We start from the raw sequence: 22,228 nt of genomic DNA on the forward strand, positions 1-22,228 counted from the left end.
CTTTTTTTTTTACAACAGTCATTTCCTTTCTGAGCACCTGCTAAGAATCAATCAGTAACATTCAGCTCTTTAAAAAATATAAATAACCTCATTTCATGAATGGGGAAGTCAGTCAAGAAGGCAGGCATCTTCATCAGGGACAAGAACCCATACTATTTGTGTTTTTCTCTTAAACATGAAATAATTTAAAGGTAGTTGATAAGAGACATTTTCTCCTTAATAATAGGATATTTAAACATTTTCTTTTCCATTATCATTTAAAGCATGCTGCCTGGCATCACAAATTAAATTTTATTCTCTGTAACCTAATTGGCAAGCAACTTTTTCTGAAGGGAAAGAAAGAACGGAATAGGGTTGGGTTTGATTTGATTTTCCTTGAACTTACAGAAGGATGAGAAGAGATGGAGTGGAGCCTGAAGAAAAAGCGCACATACATCTCCCGGAAAATCTGATACAATTTGTAAGGTTCGTGGTACAGAAAACAAAGTGGTGCGACTGAAAGAGAAAAATGGATACTAGTGTAACATTGCTAAATTTAAAGTTTAAGTTTGTGAAATATCAAAAATAAATTAGTTTATGGTGATCATAGACATTCATAGATAAGTTTAGAATTATAGATAATTTTTTAGTTTGGAAAAGAATATATATAAAAAGTTCAAACAGCCACTAAATATCATAAAGAAAGGGGTAAATTATACACTGTGCAATCTAGACTAGAAATGACATAAAGGAAAAATATAAGGAACTGAAAATTCAAAGTAATTTTAGAAAACTACATAAAATCAAGTCTCTTTTTTAAACTGAAGCATTAAGAAAGTGACAGACAATTCAGTTTTACTTGTCCCACAAAGGACTTGGGTCACTTTTCAAATTTTAATTTGGGGATTTAGGTAATTACATTATAAGATGATTTATGATTAGCTTTTAGAATTGTAGTCTTTCATAAAGTCAACATTTTAAAAAGGTTAAGAATCAGTATTCCATTATGGGTATATATTGGCCTATCTCCATATGAACCAAGACAGTTTTCATCAACTTAAAATAAAACACTCTTCAGGAAGATACTTTTTTTTTTAAAGATTTATCTATTTTCAGAGAATCAAGATGGTGCAATAGGGTAAGGACACGTTTAAACAGATGGAGAAATATTAGCCAGTGTGAAGCAAGGAGGGCACATTCCAGGAAACAGGAGAGGACAGAATGACAGCAGAGGGGGACCTGGAGACTGAAGGACACAGGAAAGCAGCAGACACAATGGTGTGGTGTTGCAGTGACCAATACCCCAGTGGCACTCAGTGAACGGCGTTCTGAATTGCACCTGCAGCTACAGCTACACCTGCAACCAGGTGGGAAGGGGCATTTACTCGGAGCTCAGGAGGTGAACCCAGAGAAAGAGCTGCTCATCCTGCCAATGTGTTTGCAATGACCAGGAGCAGAGACAGAGCAGCAGATCCCAGACGGATGGTGCAGGAACAGGGTGGATTTCACACCCAGGTCCGCCCCCTAGAGTTGTATTGGGCGCCATTTTGTTTAAGGAGGCAAGGGCTATGGACAGTACTGCACATGCAGTGAGCTGGGAGTGAACTTATTTCTGGCTCAGCAAACTCCAACAACATGGCTTCCTACAGGTTCCACCCAAGATAGGTCTAGGTAACCCTCAGACTTGATAGCCAGCGGACCAAGAACTCTAGTAGTGGCCTATCAGGCACCATTACATGTAGTGTGGCAAAGAATTTAAGACTGCAGGGAAAACAGTGAGTTGGGCATGTGCTAAACTTGGTGAAAAGTAAGAGCTCAGTGCATTGCACCGGTCCCACAGGGAAAATAATACCGAATATAGCATCGTACGGGTCAAAATAGGTCTGTGTGGCCCTCAGACCTAATGGCCAACAGGTTCCAGCAAGATCAATACCAACAACAACTTAGCTGTATGAGACACTGGTGTCTTCTTAATCCTGGAATCTGCTCCAACCGGAAGTGGGAGAAAGGTTGCATAGACAATGGTGCAGCCTCAGCATGGTATCACAGGAGATGGAGATTGGTGAGCCAGGATTTGAGGCTACGGAGTTCTTTGTGGAAATCTAACATAAGTACCCAACCCTGGAACTCGCTGGAGGGAGTGGCACAAATGACTGCAAACAAAGAGCCATGTACCAACTGCAATAAGTAAAATCGAACAATAGACCTGTGGGTGACAGAGCTTAGAAACCTGCCCTGAGGAAAAGATAACTTCTAATAACCAGAAGTACAATGACCAAGAGCAAAAGAAGAGACAAAGGCACAATGAATATCACTGAAGACTCCCCTGTAAAGGAGCGAAATCTTTTGCCAACCTCAGAGTTCACTGAGGAAGACATTGAGAAAATGGGGGACACAGAATTCAAAACACTTGTTATAAAGCTTCTTATCAACCACCAGAAGCATGGAAAGCAGGCATTCAAGCATTTCAATGAATATGTCACAGTAGAAATGAACTAAATGAAAGCTGATACATCAGAAATGAAGAATACAGTGGAGCAAACTAAAAGTACAGAGGAGAGTTTCCAAAATAGAAGGAAGGAGGCAGAAGCAAGAATCTCCAAATTAGAAGATACTTCCTGTCACCAGGGAGAAACAAACTAAAAGCTGGAATCAGAGCTAAATAAGGCCAAAAAAGTATTCAAGAATTGAAAGACACTATTAAAAGGCTAAATATAAGAGTTATGGGAATCCCAGAAGGTGCAGAAAGAGAAGCTGGGTTTACAAATGTATTTAATGAAATAATAAGGGAAAATTTCCCTAATCTAGAGAAAGAATTGGGAAACAACATCCAGGAGGAGTACAGAATTCCCAACAGGCTTGACCAAAAGTGATCTTCACCACGACACATGATAATCAGGCTCTCTCAATCAAACATAAGGTAAGATCCTGAAATGTGCATGTGAAAAAAATCAACTGACATATAAAGGAATGCCAATTAAACTCACAGGAGACCTCTCACAGGAAACTCTTCAGGCAAGAAGAGAATGGAGTGACAAATTCCAGATCCTAAAAGCAAAAAATTGTTGGCACAGGATAACGTACCTAGTAAAATTTTTCTTTGTCTTTGAAAGTGAAATAAAATTCTTCCACAGTCCAGAGAAATTAAAAAAATATGTCTCTTCCAAACCTGCCTTACAAATGACACTTAAAGATATTCTCTTTTCACAGAAAAGGAATATTGCCGAGCAAAACCAAAGGCAAATGTGAAAAACGTCTTAGTAAAATAAAAACAGAAAACGAAATCAATGAACAACCCATTACTAAAATAACAAAATCAAATTACCACCCATTTGTATTATTCCTGAATGTAAATGGCTTAAACACATCAATCAAACATCATAGATTAGTAGACTGCATTAAAAAACAAAACCCATCTATTTATTGCCTATAGGAGACACATCTCACCAACAAACATCAGTGAAAACTGTACCTCATGGATTTTGATTTTTTTTGTTAGTTTCATCTCTTCAAAACACCTTCTTCTGATTAAATTCCTCAGTGACTCATAGATCATACAGTAGCATCATTTTCTTCAAGAAGGTGCTTGATTTTCTTTTTAATTTCTTCAGCAACACATTAGTCACTCAGTAGCATGTTATTTAACTTCATGCTGTTGTTAATTTCTTTTTTCTTCCTGCTGTTGATTTTGCTTTGTGGCTTTTCATTTAAGGGGATGTATAGTAACTGTGTAATGAAGACTATCATATCTAGCAGCATGTTATTTAACTTCATGGCACTGTAAATTTCTATTTTTCTTCCTGTTGTTGATTTTGTATTGTGGCTTTTCTTTTAGGGGGTGTGCAATAACTGTGTAATGGAGACTATCATGTCCAGATGTGAGGATAAAATGCAGTATGCATCTCTACTTGCAGACTAAAGATGGATTCCCAGGGAAACTGTTAACCATATTTTGACAATAGGATGCTGGACACTCTGCCATTGTCCATGTCCACAGCGATGGACTTATGACTGTGTATGAAGAACTATACTAAAGTAATGATATAGGGGAACTCAGTGAGTGGGAAGGAATTGGGGAGGGGATAAGGGAATTTCAGGGCCTATGGAACTGTATCATAAAATGATAATAATAAAAAGAAGTAAAATTTTAAAAAAGATTCATCTATTTTCATTGGAAAGACAGATTAACAAAGAAAAGGAGAAACAGAGAGAAAAATCTTCCATCTGCTGGTTCACTCCTGAAATGTCTGCAGCAGTCAGAGTTGAGCCAAAGTGAAGCCAGGAGCTAGGAGTGTCCTCTAGGTCTCCCATGCATGGTGCAGGATCTCAAGGCTTTGGACCATCCTCTACTGCTTTCCCAGGCCACAAGTAGGGAACTAGATGGAAAGTGGGACAGCCAGGATATGAACCAGAGCAGATACAAGACGCCATGCCTGGAGGTGGAGGATTAGTCAGTTGAGCCATTGTGCTGGCTCCCAGGCAGATAATTACTTTGTCTGGTGGATGTTAAACTAAATCAGCTCCTGCTATTAAGCAATACAAAGAAATGAAAAGAATTCAAACTGGAAATGAGGAATTAAAGTTATCCCTGTTTGCAAATGGCATGATTCTCTACATAGGAGAACCAAAAGACCCAATTGACAGACTATTGGAACTCGTAAAAGAATTTGGCAGGGTAGCTGGATACAAAATTAATGAACATAAATCAATGGCGCTAGTATACACAAATAACTCCATGAGTGAGAAGCAACTTGTATGCTAGCTTGGAAAGTTTCATGACATTTACCATAACTATCTGATGTTGAACACTGAACTGTTTCTTGCAAAGAAGAGGTTAATTTAATTGCTGATGATAAACATCGACATGCTTCTGTTTATTCTTTAAAGGTAGGGGGAAGAAATGGGGATGCCAGCCTTTAACAAATTTATACATAACACACAAAAATTTTAAAATTCAAAAATTAAGTCATGATAGGGTGCACAGCATTTTTCCAATCTCCATTCTTTATTGTGCTTTTCTTGTATTCCTCATTAAGGGGTGAGACCTAGCAGGCATGCAGAGCTCCCAAGCTTACACAAGCCTTTTCCTCCTCAGGATAACGGATCCTGCAATGTTTTTGTTGCTACACATCCCACAATCACTGAGAAATCACGAGCTTTATCTTAACCTTTCACCTTCTGTCTGACTTGCTGCTTTTTTAGAGACTCAGAATTCATTCAGAAGACCAAACAACTTGATTTCTCACTAACTGGAGCTAAATATTAAGGTAGAACTCCATTCCATTGGCTTATGATATGATAAACCACAGTAACTTTCACAATATGTTCTAATTTGTCAAACCATAATCACTTGAACAATTATGCTAACAATTACCCTAATCTTTTAAATTTAAAAAAATTGGACATACAACGAAAATAGTAAACACAATGCCCTAAAATACTAATAAAAATCTGTTAAGTGTGTGGTTGATGCAACATAAAGTGTGATTTTTTATATTTAATTTTCTAAATTACAATAAAACAATGAACTTACCATACATTGAAAATCCATGAAAAGGGATGACACCTAAGAGATAAAATATTTCCCTTGATTATTAGGTAAATGTTAAAAGATTATAACTGAAAACAGAAAGATTTCCTACTTTTTCCATGAATTTTGTTCACGATTGCCAGAAAACCCTAGTGATGGCAATAATAAAAGATGTTTTTAATACCTTAGAAAAGCTAATTAGAAATGTCCACATATCCACCCAGTTAACTTTTTATTGATAGTGCAGGAAAAAATACAACTTTGTATATAGAAAAACAAGATAACATAATAAGGCAGATCACAGATCGAAGCAGAACTTCAATATTACCCCCTAAGCCACAGATTATGTCCCTGTTGGTATAGCTTTGTTATGTACCTTGGAATCCAATCTGCTCAAAGGCATTTCTTGAAGAAAATACCAGGAAACTCTACTAAGACATCATAGGAGGTGGTTTAAGAGAACTACTGACTGGAATTTGGAATGAGTTCGTATAATCTTTGGCAAGAATTATAAGTTAAGTACACATAATTTTCAAATAAATTCTCAAAGCCTAACTTGATATGCCAAACATCTTCATATTTGAAGGAAAAAAATCAGAATTTCTGCAGCTTAACTTTCCAACAGAAGTTCTGTAATGTATAACCTTGTATATTTAACACTGTTCTAAATCAAGTTGCAAAAACACTACAAAAGAAAGTTGAGAAGTTCACTTTTTAAAAAAAAAAATTGCACAGAAATGTTTTATCTAATTGACGTGTTCAGAGGCATGCTCAGTGTGGTAGGTCACAGAGAATCAGTTCTGGTCAGTGATAGTTCAGTCTCAGCTTAAGATATGCCCAGCGATAGAGTACATGTTAATTCCCCATGCAACCAATCACAATTTTGAGTTTTGATTCAAGTTATTTCTGATACTAAATTGTCATTGTTACTTACTATCCCTGATGCTAACTGCAAAAGTAACACAAAACAAATTTCTTTGTACCTTCTATAATACACAAAACTCCCAGAAACATTTGCTCTCTCCCTCAGCCCACTGCCATCATGTTTTTTGCTCTGATGCCTCTTGGATTTCGTTCATCATTCTCCAGATGAAGTAGTCTCAAGCAGCTTCCTGGTTTTATTTCCTCTGGTTAAGCTGCAGCTCACTGCAATCCTTAAAATGTGGTGACTGAAACCCGTAAGCATTTGTTTTCTCCCAACATATCCCTTAGCTAAGATGGCAGTAGAGGGTTATATTCTTTCAGTCACGTTCCTTATTTGGTGAACCATTCCAATTGGAGATAGCCCTACATTCTCATTCTTTTATCTAAGATACTCCTTTTGGTTTCATTTTAATAGAAAATTTGGTAAGTACCCTTCACCTAAAGCAGTATAAAAATGCTAAGGAAGCAAGTTGTGAGGCAGAGATGCACTGCCTATGGGCTTTCACACTGATACCAATTCAGTATTTGGCACCTCTTCTGTTAAATGAAGTGGGAACTGGTAGGGTCCATTCAAACCTATCACTTGGAGAGCTCTGAGGGCCTTTCTGGTAAGTTTCCAAACTTCTCCACCTTCAGTGCTCTCCTCTGTAAATCCAAGATATGGCACAAGCCACATATGATGAAATGAGACAATGGCTATAGGTTGGTCATTAACAAATACATAGATGAGACATGTGAAAATGTTGTTAATGCTAAAATTCAAAAATCAGTATTTTCTTTAGTGTCTCTAGGAGCAGTTTTATAAAAAAGTTTAAAAAAAGACATATCTAACCACCTCATTCTTTTAAAGCTTTCCTATTGTTGAAGTATTTAACATCCAATTGTAGCCCTCACTTTCACCTCACTGACAGAAACTCTCTCACTTATCTGTTCTTTATAACTGCTGTTTTCTCTTTGTCACAGTTGTTGCCAACCTGTGCATAGGTCTAGGCTATGTGTAGTGAGCAAGCATTGGATTTTACATTTTTTGACGATTATTTACACAAACAACAAAGAATACTATGGGATAGAGGCTGTGGTTAAGAAAAAAATATCTACCATCTGGTTGGGTTGTTAAAGCCCTACTAGGAATTCTGTCCCATCAATTTCCCCTCCTTTCCTCTCCACGTGTTGTCATTGCATAGAGATGCACTGAGTCGCTGGGCCAGACCCTGCTGCCTTTCCATTAGACACAATAAACTCTGTAGAATATGTGACTACATGTCAGATAGTAACATGTGCATGAAAAAGAGTAATTGAGAAAAAGGGCAAAGGCAGCCTTTACAGATGAAAGGGCTATTGATGCTGTGGAGGTGTGACTGCCTGGAAGGGATGACCTGGAAGCCCTAAGCTTCTCATAAACAGAGAAGGTTTACTGAGACCAACTGGTCTTGGCACAGTAGGGGTCTACTCTTTACTCCTACTCAAGGAATAAGAGAGGCAAGGGATGGGTTGATCTTTTCACGGGATTCCTGTCTTGGGTATCTCCTCCAAGAATACCCTCACACATATAATAACAACAAAAATCACCATCACAAAAGTCTCTTTTCCTTTCAGATATTACTTTTCCATCATACAGTTTTAATTTTCACCCATCTCTAGAAGTTGAGCTTAAGTTTTAGAAAACAACTATATTCATTTTCTTTACTTCTTTCTATAACTTCAATATTGGCCATGTGTTTTCCACTGCAATGACTAAGTTCTGATTGCTAACCCCAGGAGTCTCCTCCTTTTTTGTATGTCTGCCTCACAGCCACTGAAAGTTCCTTCTGAAACTAGAGCCATCAAGGCCTTGAGGCCACTAAACCAATGAGGCTCTTGGTCTCAGAAGTGTCTGCTGTTCAGGAGTTCGCTGTTTCACTTGGTTTTGGCTACTTCTCTCCCCTCTTGATTTCCTTAAAAATGCCTACCCTTTGAGACTCTGCAACACTTGTCTTCTATCTCCTTTTATCAGTGTTCTCTTTACTAACCAATAATCCACACTTTGGAAGCCCAGTTACCTGAAACTTCTTCTGATCTCTCTTTGTGTAATGAAGTTGCCACTTCTGTAGTCATGTAAGAGGGGACCTTTTGTGCCATCTTCAGTTCTCTCGTTTCTTCTTAGCCCTTATACCTCCATGTGATTATGTCCATTTCTGGTGGCCATTGAGCTATGGGGACTTAACTGTTCCACATAACTTCAGCATCCCCACATGTACAACTCTACTCCTGCCAAAGTGATTTCCACCCTATAACCTGTGGGCAGGGGACAAGGGCTGTAAGGCAATACTTCCCTTCACCTCTAGTTCTATCCCTGCCTCACTCCCTCAGGATTTCCTCTTAGAAATATCATCTGATCATTCCCAATATCTAATAATCAAGCCATTCATTAATCAGTGGCCTTGTATGAGTTCACATGCCCTCAGTCCTTCTCTGTGCATGACACCACGCCATTTGGCTTTCATCACTTTCTATCAGTAGACTAAGTAACCAGTTACTTAGCAAGGAGCTCCAGAGGCCTGTGCTGAGGGCACTGCAACTGTCTTGCACTGGCTTATCCCTTCATCGGAGCTCATGTTTCTCCTTTCAAGCCACACCGCTGGTATTCAAGACTCTGAAATTCCCAGCCCAAAGTCCTCTAAGACAGCTTTTTCAGGCCTGCATGGTCTCTTTATGAGTATATATCCCAGCACAGAGAAGAAGCCAAAGGATAGCTAGATGTGGAAAGAATGACAGAGGCTAGAAGGAAAAAGGGAGTGTTGTGTGAAGGGTGCAGGGTAGGCAGGATCCAGGATGAAAGGAGGTGGGGACAGCACAGGGAGGAACTGATGAAAAGTCTGAGAATTTCGAATTTGAACCTGGCCTTTCAGACTCTTAAGATGACCTATGCATCAAAGCAAGAAAACGGCAGGTTTTAGCAGTTTATTAGACTCATTCAAATATAAATATTTAGATTTATAGTAAGTCAGTCTTCATTTTTACTCCTGCCTTGGACCCTATGAAAATTAGGGATAGTGCTGCCTTTATTTACAACATGGGGACAAAACCAATTTAGTGCTGAGGATTATATCTGATATTTGATATAATGGGCATAATATTTGATAACAGTTTCAGTACTCAACAAATGTTATTTCCCTTCCTTGATCTTATCATCATATAATGATTCTTTTTCATTATTCTCTCTAACTCCTTTGAGTAAAGGAACAATTTGTTAATTATCTCCACCTCAAGGCAAGCACAATGCCTACAGTATTAGATACTCATTAAATGGTTGCAAAATAAATATATGAAACCCTAGAGAATCTGCCTTTACCACTTTTTTTTTAACCATTTGTCTCCTTCCTTATTGTCAGAACCCAAATTCAGGGTCTGAAGAACTCTTACTATCATTCTACACAGTTTCCTAGTTGGTATATCCCCTTTCTCTAAACTTTCAGCTTTTCAGCCAACTTTCACAATGGCTCAAGTAATCTTCAGAAAATATTAGTGAGACCACAAAAAAGACCTCCATGTTGCTATTTCCACTGATTAGTCACATATCCAGCATATCTTACTGAATTCCTACTACATCAATTAACTACTACTTGAAGAATCTACTTGATAGCCTCTAGAAATACTCAAAGGAATATGAGATTGTCCCTATGGTCCAAGATGTTTCTGCTCTCCTTTGAAATATCACCTTATTGCATGTCCAAAGCTATTATCACCATCAGAATTCACCATATCCCACTTAGCCTACCAAAACCTTACTACATTCAGCTACAACTTCAGGGAAACAATGATCTCTTCATCATAATTAAGTGCTCATTTGCTATGTTCTCATAGTACTTTGTTCATATTTCCAACAATATGATTTCAACATATTTTGTGTTATAATTAGATGTTTTAACAGATTGTACCAGAGGATAGGAAATATAATTTGTTCATTTTTGTATGTATCTCATGGTACCATGCACATGGTTGATGATGAGCATATGTTTGATGAATGAATGAGCTGGTGCATAGATGGGTAAATGATGAATAGAGAAACAGCAAGAAAAGTCGTGTTAGTTTCCATTGTGGGCTTAACATAAACCAGCTGAGAAACTTTAGTAAGGTCTTTGAACCTCCTAAAAGTCAGTTACTTTTCTGACATATAAAGCAACAAAGAACTGTTGCTTGAGTATAAGATTTTATACTAACAATTATAACTACAGTGATATAACTCTGAGGCTTGAAGAAAATGAAACACATGAAGATCTTCCCATAATAAGATTCTTTACCAACTTATAAACATTACAAACTGTATTAGATTAACATTAAAGGTCATATGGATGCTTAATTGACACTGTAGTCACCAGCTTATTTTCACGGAGTGCTTAGGAGAGTTCAAAGGTCATTTTTCTTCTAGTCTCTCATTGTTTTTCTTTGGTAAGTCTCCATCTTTTAAGATTTAAAAAATATACTTGAAAGTCAGAGTTAGAAAGACAGATACAGAGTTTGAAAGAGAGAGAAAGCAAGAGAGAGAGAGAGAGAGCGAGAGAGCGAGAGAGAGAGCAAGCATGCTATCCACTGGTTTATTCCCCGACTAGCCACAATAGCCGAAGCTGGTCCAGGCTGAAGCAAGGAGCCCAGAATTCCATCTGGGTCTCACTCTGCTGCCTGGGCTATCTTCTGTTGCCATCCCAGACGCTTCAGCAAAGATCCACATCAGAAGCAGAGTAGTTAGGGCTTGAACTGGTGCTCCAAAGAGAGGCTGCCGCTGCATGGAGATTAACTCCACAGCACCAGGAGGCTGGCCTCACTGATGTGAAAGGAAAGCTAAGATGAATAATACGTTAACAAATTCAAGATATATTTTGGTGCCTTACTGGAATACAAATATGTCTTCTCTCCTTCTAAATACTAAATTTCAAATGAGAGTATTCTATAAAACCCTAATATATTCTTACTTCAAGAATAATTTCAACTTCCTCTGATAAGCCACTGCAGAAACACTTCAACAACCAGGTAGCAGAAATGAAAACCTTGTTATCATTATTTCCAACTTACACAACTAATTATTAGGCATCTGCTAAATTTAGGAACAAACAGATCAGAACAGGAAGGTTATAACGAATGAATTAGTGGATTGACAAATAAAAATAAAGGATGTATGCCTGTATTCAGATGATTTGTGCTTCGGCTCTCACTTTCACTCCGAGGTCTGAACTCTCCGGCTGTCCTATCATCAGGTCACATGCCATTTGAAGCAAGGATGCTTCACACTGTGGATTATCTGCATCTTCAGCATCCAGCCCAGTTTTGTCTACAGGTGAGATGCTCACTATGTTAATGATGGCAAATTGAGTATTTGTAACTACAATCAGGCATTCCTAACAAAAAACACTGAAGTATAAAATTCATTTGCACATAAGAAATTAAAATACAGCATAGGAAGTCTTCAACAACTCAATGTTGAAAGAATAACTAATTCATGAAGCTGTAATGACATGAATTTAAATCCATAGATAGTTTGAGTCTTTTTTGGGTAAATTGCCAACCCTCTCTTAATCCCTATTTTCAATCCTGAAATGAAAATAAACAAAGTCAATTTCACTGCGTTACTCTTAGCATAAGTGAGTTCATATTAAAAGTGCAGCAGCATAATATTTAATACACATGATGCTGAGTAACATGGTAAATTTATGTTTTCTGTGGGGAAAAGACCACATTTTAGTATTGTCTTAAACCTAATAAAATCTTTTCTTTTTCCATCAGTGTTGAATAACTTCAGTTAAGAGTAGCAAGGGTTTTCCCACAAAAGCTACACACAATCTAAGCTACACACAATCTACTTTGTCGAAGAAAGGGCAAAGTCAAATTCTGACCAAAAAAAAAAAAAAAAAAAAAATGATGAGACCTAAGAGGCAGTGAAAAATCCATGAACATGCTAGGGTGCATACCAACTAGAACATTTCTTTGATCTTAGACGTTGTCATGTTCTTGGCTGGTTTTTTTAAAAACTCTTTCTTTTGCTTCTCATCATTTCAGCCTTTCAAGGGTCAAGTTGCATTAACCTGGGTACTATCCAACAGTGCTTCCAAAAACATCAGGACACAGAAGACATAGTACATCTTAGTCCTCAAAGTTCTACAAGTCTGCTACGAATAATTACTCTGAGATCCTAGCCTTCCCTTAAGCAGCTGAAAAAAGTTTAAAATATTAACTGCCTGTTCCCTTTGATATAAATAACCTAAGCAGTGTTTTAATGGGGCTTCAACCAAAGCTCAGGATGGTGAACGCTGTCAACAAAAATAAATCTTGAAGTAGATGAGATATGAATAGCAAATATGACTCATATGATACCCCAAGTATTAACATGCTTTGAGCTTGCTGTATATTCTTCCTTTCCTTTCTCATTGTCTCCACCATGTTTAGCATTTATAAGTACACAGTAATTCCTGCCCCTTATTTGCTTCATTTTCACCTCAGCTGAGAGCAATGGCTACACTCTTTGTTTACGACTATGTAGCTTAGCTCATTTAATTCATTTATTGAGATAGTTATTTTATCTGTTGCTTACCATACCACATGCTGCATACAGGTTAGAGAACAGGACAATGGTTAAATTGTTTTCTAGCTACTTCTGTAATCTTTCTGAATTAGAACTTCACCCTGTGACTTATTTATTTAATTACTGTAAATGATAAGTACACATTGCTACTTCAACCTGACATTTATTTAAAAGGAAATTTAAAGCAACACACTTTTCTTATTACTTCTAAAAGCCTTTCTAAGTCCTTGTTGTAAGGGGCTGTTCTATGTCCTGCAGGATGGTTAGGAGCAGTCCACCCTGTACCCCGAACTGTGACAACAATGTCTTTAGACATTGCCAGTATCCTTGTGTGTTGCATTTGTGTGTGCTGGAATTAACTTCAGTTGAGAAACACTAACTCCAGAGTCCTGAAACATCCCTTCACAGTGTTAACCAGCAATTAACTGTTTTGTCTAGCCTGTCAGAAACAAATGGAATTAGCAAAATAGAAGGACTATTTATCACTTGTAATCAAGTTTCTGTCAAATCTGAGTGTGTTTTCCTGGAAATTGGGTCTCCTTGCTTCTATTTTACTAGCACTAGGTACCATTTATGCTTGAACAGATCATCCAGAATGATCCAAAGTACAGTATTAATCAGAAATTGGAGAAGACATGTTACTGAGAATAGCATCAAAAAGTACTCCTAAACTCCACCTCTTCCATAAACTAATGTAGTTGGAAAAAACTTCCAGAATTAATTTTCTGAACTTTAAAATACAACAATTTATAACCAGGGGTATTTTTAAGGAAGAAAACATCTCACTAAGACAGTGTTAGGGAATTTTGAATCCTCTGCTCTGTAGCTTGGCATGAAGATGGCAGCTCACGCTCCTAATGCAGCTTGACGGTGCCAAAGGCAGCAAAACAGATCTTACAGATCTCGTATTCACAAATTGTGCTTTTTTTTTTTTTTTTTTTTTTTTGAGTAGACTAGCAGCTACTTAAGGGATTGGTTCAAGAGTTTGTAGTTGTTTCACTAGCCTTGTCTTAGAGCTTTCTAAGGACTGAAGCAGCCTGCCAGGCTGCATTTGTCAAAAGCATTTAACAGCAAATACACTAGAAACAGCCATCTGGGAGTAAGAATAACATCTGGGATAAGTACTAAACATATTGAAGGGCCTGGGGAAGAAGATGTGTAGGGGAATAAGAGCTTTGAAAAGTTCCTATGTACAAGGAGCAATGTGGAAAAGACTTTTTAGCTCTGACTGATTGGGGGGTCTGTGTAAACAGGAAGTGAAGGCTAAGGCAGAGTTGCATGTGACCTGGTTGTTATGCCGTGGAAGTGTGCCCTATAATTAAGTCAATCTGCAAAGACTGTAGGAGGCTGTTTTCTTTCAATTTTTCATAGAGGATTTTTAATGAGATCTCCATAAAATCACTAACTGGCCATTAAGCTAATGAAACAGGGAGCTAAGTGGGAACAAAACAGGGAGTATCTTTACAAAAGTCACTACCGACAAGGAAAAATTCTGGGGAGATGGAGAAACTGATTTCCAGAGTTACAATATTACAATATTAAAGATATCTTCTTTTCAACAATCAAAAGAATTACTAAGCATGAAAAGGAAAATAAGTACAGTCCATTAGCAAGGAAAGGAGACACAAGAAACTGGCTCGGAGAAATCTAGCCGTTAGACTTGCTAGAGAAGCCTTTCCACCAGCTCCTCTCCTACTGAACCTATCCTTTTCTTGTATCCATCATTGCTCACTATCACCAGTCATACATCTCCGCGTCCTTTACACCGACAAACTTGTTCCTGCCTTCAGCCTTTGAACGTGCTGTGTACCTCCTCTGGCATGTTCTTCTCCCTTGAGTGTCATGACTCCTGTGGCATATTTTGGTCTCTGTTCACATTCTACTTTCTCAGAAGCACCTTCCTGATTACATCATCTAAAAGTGCCAGGTCTTCATGAACTCCATACAATTTCTGTTCCATTCACTCCTCACTTCATCAGTCTCTGAAATCATCCCCCTTTTATGTGTCCCTTCCTAGAGTCCTAGGCAATGGATACTTTGTGTCATATACTACAAGTCACCTACCTAGAACAGTGAGTCAAGACACGGTTAAACAAGAGTTTATCAAATGAGAAAGAGCAATGTGTGCAGGTTGAACAAAGGAGAAAGTATCCTTAAAATAGCTTGTGACAAGTTTCCCTCAGCTCATAAATTTTGCTCATGAGCTGTTTAACGAATATAGCAGAGGAAATTTACCCACTGATAACACCTCAGAGCACCTGAGCAGCACCTGCAGTCATCACCACCTGCAGTCATCACCACCTGTCGTTCCCCTCCCAGGTGTGTGGGGTCAGTAGTGTGAAAGCCTCTGCCTCCACCTGCCATCACTACCCTCACTGCCCTGACTAGCACTGAGTGTGTCAGTGCGATGTGTGGCCCCCTGACACCAAGGAAGTTTGCCAGTTTTATTGGTAACACTCTTTGCGATTTCAAAATAATGCCAACTTTGCAGCAGTTAGAAAACAGGCAGCTAATAAAAAAATTGTTGCTTATTATTGCCTAAGGTGAAGAAAATACAACACTAGACTGAAGGGTCTTTGCCTCTTCTTTTTGTGCAACTGTTCTGGTAACTTTTAAAACTTGAGAAAATAAATGACAGTAGAACTGAATCTATGTACAGGTCTAGGTTTATCCCATTAAGGTTTAATTTTTTTAAAATCTGGATATACATTTTTATAGAATTTAGCATACAAGGGTACTCCAAGAAATGTCTAGTAAAATAGATTTAAAACACAATGCACATTTTTCCGTGAACTTTCTGAAGTCCTCCTGAAAGTATCTTTTACCTTTTCAATACCTTACGTCTTTTCTTTCTTCTGAAAGACACTATAATTAGGCATTAGGATACAAGTGGTAAGAATATTGGTTCTGAATTCAGACAATTTTGGTTCAAAGCCCTGCTCTGTCACTTACCACCAGTTGGACAAATTAATACTCCATTTCTTTATCTATAAATAGGAATATTACTGACTGCTTCATAGAGTTCTCATAAGGATTAACTGTGCTACTATATATAATGCACTCAGTGCATTGCCTGGAATTGGGTACTACTTGGAAAATGCTAGGTACTGTCACTACAAGTATTTGCTACAATGACTATTGTAGGAATATGTATTTCTGATGCCTCAAGTTTATCATTAATATCTCAAATTATAATACTCCACTTTTTGTGAGATCATTGATTTTTACATTAAACACTCCCAGACTGATTTGTTGGAATTCACTTCTATGCTATCTATAGTGTTTTCATTTTTCCTTTTTGAAGTCTCTGATTTTTATTTCTCATTGTCATTTACTATTTTTCATATCTATGTCAGTCTTTTTCCTTGCCTCTAGTTTTATAGGGAACAGAAAAATAGTAAATCAAGTTTGTTAGACTTCTGTATTAAGTAAGATCTCATGTGTTCTACATTCAGTCGATCAAACACTTCCATGAATAAGAATCAAGAACTTGCGCTCTTTAGTCTGTTTACAGGTAGTGTATTGTTTCTTAGAAAAAGATACTAGAAAATTTAGCTTCTATGGTGAGGTGCAACAAAGGCTACATGTAAATGTTAAAACTGTAAGTATTAATTCCAAGTAAATACCCACTACATACCTAATGCATGAAAGACACTAGGGAAAAATGAGTGACATTGTATTGAACTCCCAGCACTTCGATATTTTTAGTGAGAGAGAGGAAAAAGCATACACACAAGCAGTGTCAAAACAACAGACTACGAGGACTACAGAAATGTCCACTGGGTAATGTGGCAGCCTGAAGGAAGGGCTCAGCTGCCCTGGGGAATCACGGAGAGCTACCCGGCGAGGAACACATCCTTTGCAAAGATGTTTTTGCACAAAAATAAATTTATCTTTAAATTCTATCTCCCATAACTTTTTAGAAATCCTTGTATAGCTATGTGTGAAGAAAATACAGTTTGACATTCTTTGATTGTAAAAATGAGATAAGCACTCCAGTGCCAACTAAACTGTATCATAAAAACACAAAAAAAGATGGGATAGGCAAAGGTCAGAAATAAAGGTATGGAGACTCAAAGGTTCTCATCTGTCATGCCAAAAGGCTTGAACGTTACTCTTAAGAGATAAGGACCCATAAGAAAACTTTAAGAAAAATACTGATTTTTACATGTTCCTTTTAGAGGCACACCTCACACAGCACTGTCAAAGAGTCAGCCTAGCAAAGGCTGCAGGAAGAGGGAAAGGAAGGTGACCATCGCAGTTAGTAAGCTAGAGACAGCCATTTCTGTATCTGTAAATAGGAATATTATTATCGACGCTTCTTAGGGTTCTCATATCATAAGGATTAAATATGCTACTATACATAATGTACTTACTGTGTTGCCTGGTATTTGGTACTATTTGGAAAAATCTTAGGTATTGCCTAACATTTCTCTGGTAGTGTCAAGGCAGCCTCTACAGAGAAAGGTGAGACATTTTGGAAGGTCCTGGCAACTTGTTACATTGAGGAGGGTACAACACAGAGCGGGACTTAGGGTGATGAGCAGGTTGCAGGCCTAAAGTTATTGGGTGGATGATAATGCAATTACCTGAGTGAGGAACAGGTGTGCTTGTGGAAGACTGCTCCTGATCTCTGTCTGCTTAGCTTATGTGGAAAGTCATAAGTACACGGCACACCGTGTCCTGGAGGAACCCCGGCAATGGTTTCAGCCATTTGAGACCTCAAGCTATTCTGTTCACTGCTCACGCAGCAAGAGCAGTGGGCTGCAGCACATTCTCTCTTTCTTGTCCTTGGATGAGTTGTGAGAATAAGCCAAATGCCACCCACAGCCTATGTGCCAGCCACACATGGTGAACGTGACCTGAGGCACAGCTTCCAGTCATGTGTGCAGAATGTGACCTGCGACTTGGCTGGAGGATCCAGAGAGACAGACATGCCCTCTAGCCAGTGACAGTGTCAATGTTGGGTGGCAGGACTGTTGGGGAATGCCCTTCTGGCTTCCCCTTTCCCCATCTGTATAAGTTTGTGCTCACTTTATAATAAATAGATCGGCTGTCTGTGGTGGTTGTTGTGGCTGAAGAAGAACATTATCACCTCACCCTCCAGTGGTTTCAGGGACCTGCTGGTAGGAAAAAATCCTCAAGATGTGTTCTTGTGTTTTATTATTGTGATTTCCTTTTTTGGGTGTTTTACTTCTGTAAAATATGTTTAGGTAAGTAAAAAAATGAGTTTAGGCTGTGAATACAAAGTCTGACATAATTATAAAAGAAGTCAGAAATGGAGATAGAAATTTTAGAAAAATTAACAAATGAAGCTGTGAGAACAAATGGAAGTCTTGAAGAAATTTTGGGAAAAGAGATCAAGGGGGAGTTGTTCAAAGGGTACAGAGGCAGACAGCCTACCAGAGAAACTGAGACACCACACAGAGAGGCACAGAAGGGCACCCTGAAGATGCCACACAGAGAGGCAGAGAAGGCCACTGAAGGTCAAGGATGAATATCAGATACCTTGGGCAATGAAGCTATACATGTTCAGTAACAGTTCATTTTCTAAACTCTCACTTCAAGTTGGGCATTCTGCTGTTTTATATTCCAAATGTCATTTAATCGATTATGCACATGCCACAGGTGAAGTATCTGAAGTTCAATGAAGTCATGTAACTTACCCCAGGTGATAGGGTGAGCTGGCAGAACCGGGATCTGAACCCAGATCTACTGGATTACAAAGCCCATGTTCTTAACTCTGCTGAAGTAAAAGAACTTCTTCAGGATGCAACTTAATATTAGCAAAATAAGGATTGCTACATATTGTTTCTCCAGGAATTATATCTTAAAAACTGTCTAACAATATTTAGTAGCTAATGAGGTAATTACACATTTGGTCACATTATATCATCAAACAGATTATTTCGGGACTGTGTTTTGTAAATCTTCATTTCATAAACAGCACACTGGTCAAACCATGAAAACAGTGCAACACAAGGCAAGCCCTTGAACTGATCAGAACACTTCTCCAGTCAAACCCAAGGACTAGTCGGTGTTGGTCAGTGGAAGACAGAGCATCCTGGACACCTAAACTTTTCAGCTTCCTCAAAGTTGTGTTATCCAGAGGGTTTAAACATAGTTGGACAGATCTACCACAAATGTGGAAAGAAAAGTAAAATAAACATTCGATGAAAGGCTATTTTATGTGATGAGTTACCATGCTTTTAAAGGTTGAGGACGAGGTGGTAATATTTCAGCTTGGAAAGTTGTAATTTCCCTATTTCCCACTAGAGGAAGCAGTAACATTGCTCTTACCATTTGGTGGATAAAAGACAGCATATTCTTCTAGTCCTATTTTTCCTAAAAGAGAAAAATCACAGAGGGTTTCAGTATGATTAAGTCAAACAAATCTCTAAAAATTAACTTGAGGCAAGCGCTCAGGCAATGTGCTGCTGAAGATGCCCATGCTCCACAGTTCTTTATTCCAGCTCACTGCTAATGTAGACCTCGGGAGGAAGCAGGGGGGCTCCAGTAGCTGGGGTCCTACCACCTCAGTGGGAGACCTGGGTTGAATGTCCTGCTCTGGAGTCAACACCAGGCAAGGTTCAGGAGTGAAAGAGAGTTTGGGAACCCTCTGTTTCTCTCAGTCTCTCCTGGGTAAATAAAAACTCGTAAAAGTTGTACAAAAATTAGGTCTGGCGTGGTCACCCAGCAGCTAAAGTCCTGGCTTTGCATGTGCCCGGAATCCCATATGGGAGTCAGTTCTAATTCTGGTGGCCAGCTTCCCATCCAGCCCCCTGCTGTGGCCTGGGAATGCAGTTGAGGATGGCCCAAAGCGGTGGGACTCTGCACCCTCATGGGAGGCTCCAAGCTCCTGGCTTTGGATTGGCACAGCTCCAGTCATTGCAGCCACTTGGGGAGTGAATCAATGGACAGAAGATCTTCCTCTCTTTCTTCCTCTCTGTATATCTGACTTTCCAATAAAAATGAAAATAAATCTTTAAAAAAAAATCACAAAATTCAGTTTATTCTGAGAATGTGCTAATAGTGAAATTTTCAAAATGACTACAGTCTGATCTCATTTCATGAAAGAATTTAAAAATTTGTTACCCAATCCTTTGATATTAGCAAACTCTTTCAACAGTCAAAATCAATAATACAAACTGAAGTACAATATAATCAAAAGAAAACAGATATCAAACTCCTTAAGCACATAACAAGAGAAGCAACTGTTTACCACAAAAATTGGTTTGCTAATTATAAGTAGTTCTAATCCATTCATAAAAGCAAACTTAACCTTCCAATACCTTATTAGTTTACATTTATATGGAACATGCTAAAAAGTCTTTAGCCATGTGGTGGTAATATTTTCTGAATCCTAAAGTAGTTCATATGATCTGAGGATAGGGATAAATATTTTCAATCAAAAATGTCCCAAATGATCAAGCAATACTTACTATAATTAAATATTACCAGAGGATTTAAAAGTAGCTTTATCTTAAAGAAAGAGCGAGTGAGAGCGAGAGAGACCGAGGAGGAAAGGAGAAAAGAAAGCATTATATCCTTAGAATTGTATCTATGAAGCACATCGAATCTGCCCTTCTGATGCTATTATCACATTAACATGAGAACTGATGAGACTGTGTTGTGGTAATTATCATATATTTGCTGTATTCCTGAACATCTAATGTACTAATGAATTACTTATCTTCAAAAAGTAGTTTTCCCTGAAAAGTTGAAGGGTTCTAAGTTTTTTTTTCTACTTTTCAATGAACAATCTTTAGTGAATATCTGTTTTGACAGTTTTTCCAACTCCACTAAAGTCAATGCTTTCTTGCACTTGACTGTAAAGCTCTCAATTAAAGTTCTGCTGTTGTTTATGTTAGAAGAGGTTGCAGAGAGGAAATAAACAAGAAGTACCAGCACTTTGTATTCGGGTGTAGACAATGGAACACATCTTGTAAGGAAAGAAAGGAATAATAAAAACAGACATATGGACAGACAACTGAACCAAGTTTTGAGAAGCAAACAGAATAGTATAAAATACTGTCCTTTAATCATGTGGCTTATAATGCAGACTGAACCATGAGACATTAACGTTTGTTTGCTAACTTTTCTGACACAGGCTTCATGTGTTTAGAAATTAGAACAGGAAAATTAATTATAGTTTGGTGGAGATGGTGAGGTATGGGCTAGTTCACTCAGAAGCCTGGGATTCAGTGGGGAGTGGGTAGAGGGATGGGAAGCCTCCCATGTAACAAAGTCACAGTAAGAAAAGAAAAGAAAAGTCAAGTCCAGCAAATAAGACAAAACAGTAATAGAGGAGAAAGAAAATGGGGACGAAAAAGGAGGTAAACTAAAATGCTGATTTGTTACAAGGTGCCTGGCCACTGACTTTAATGGAAGTACAAGAATGGCTATTGATATGATCTTAAGAAATTTAGAATAAAAAAATGGCCAACAACCATATATGGTACAAAATAAACATTCATGACATAATTTCATAAATCTTAATAAGAATACTTCCTTAATATAAGTAAGACTTTACCTCTTATGTATGACTTTGGTGGTGAAGCACAGTTGTATGCAAAGTGACCCAACACGGATGTATCACGGGAAAAACAAAGTAAAACCTGGGTATAATATTGGAAAAAAAAAGCAGTTAAACACAAAACAAGTAATTAAACATGGCTATAAAACCAGACAGCTAATTGCTGTCTCCTACTTGGGAGGCACTGAGGTGCACCTGTTCAAGTTTAGTAACAAGCCTCGCCAAGCGAAGTGTGCCTTCTATTGCTAAACCTGTGGCATCGCAGCGCGTGCAGGGTAAGGATATAGTCGCTAAGCCATTGAGCCAGCCCCTGACGTTACTACTGAAGTGCACTTATTAAGATCATTTGTAAATACACATATAAATTTTTCAAGCAAAAATGATTATTCATGCTGTATTAACACCTATTTTTATCTCCACAAAATAATTATGTGCACTCTTTAAATGTTGAAGAATATTCAAATGTATGGATATACAAAAGTTTATTTATTCTTCCTTAATAGTGAGCATTTTGAATTATTTCCGTTTGTCCCCAGTTATAAGCAATACTACCACAAATACCGCAAAGTAGCAATACTACTTCCTTACATCAAGGTCTTTATGTAAACCTTTAATGGCTTAAATTCCTGAAAATGGACTGTGTAATTAAATGCCACATGGAACTGTATCACAGAATGATGATGATGATAATAATAATAAACCTAAA

At 38.0% G+C, this 22,228-nt stretch overlaps 1 protein-coding gene across 1 annotated transcript in view; it reads right to left on the reverse strand.

The window, feature by feature from the left end:
* The window catches only part of TBC1D19 (TBC1 domain family member 19), a 97,950-nt gene that overhangs the window by 13,339 nt on the left and 62,383 nt on the right, over positions 1-22,228 (reverse strand). The window contains exons 14-17 of the mRNA XM_058670242.1: positions 21,520-21,604; positions 19,287-19,331; positions 5,513-5,545; positions 386-495 (exon numbers count right to left, since the gene is read on the reverse strand). Coding sequence (XP_058526225.1) covers positions 386-495; positions 5,513-5,545; positions 19,287-19,331; positions 21,520-21,604 — 273 coding nt within the window. The remainder of the gene's footprint in view (positions 1-385; positions 496-5,512; positions 5,546-19,286; positions 19,332-21,519; positions 21,605-22,228) is intronic.

Source organism: Ochotona princeps, chromosome 11, assembly GCF_030435755.1.
Source record: "Ochotona princeps isolate mOchPri1 chromosome 11, mOchPri1.hap1, whole genome shotgun sequence".
Classification (NCBI taxonomy): Eukaryota; Metazoa; Chordata; class Mammalia; order Lagomorpha; family Ochotonidae; genus Ochotona; species Ochotona princeps.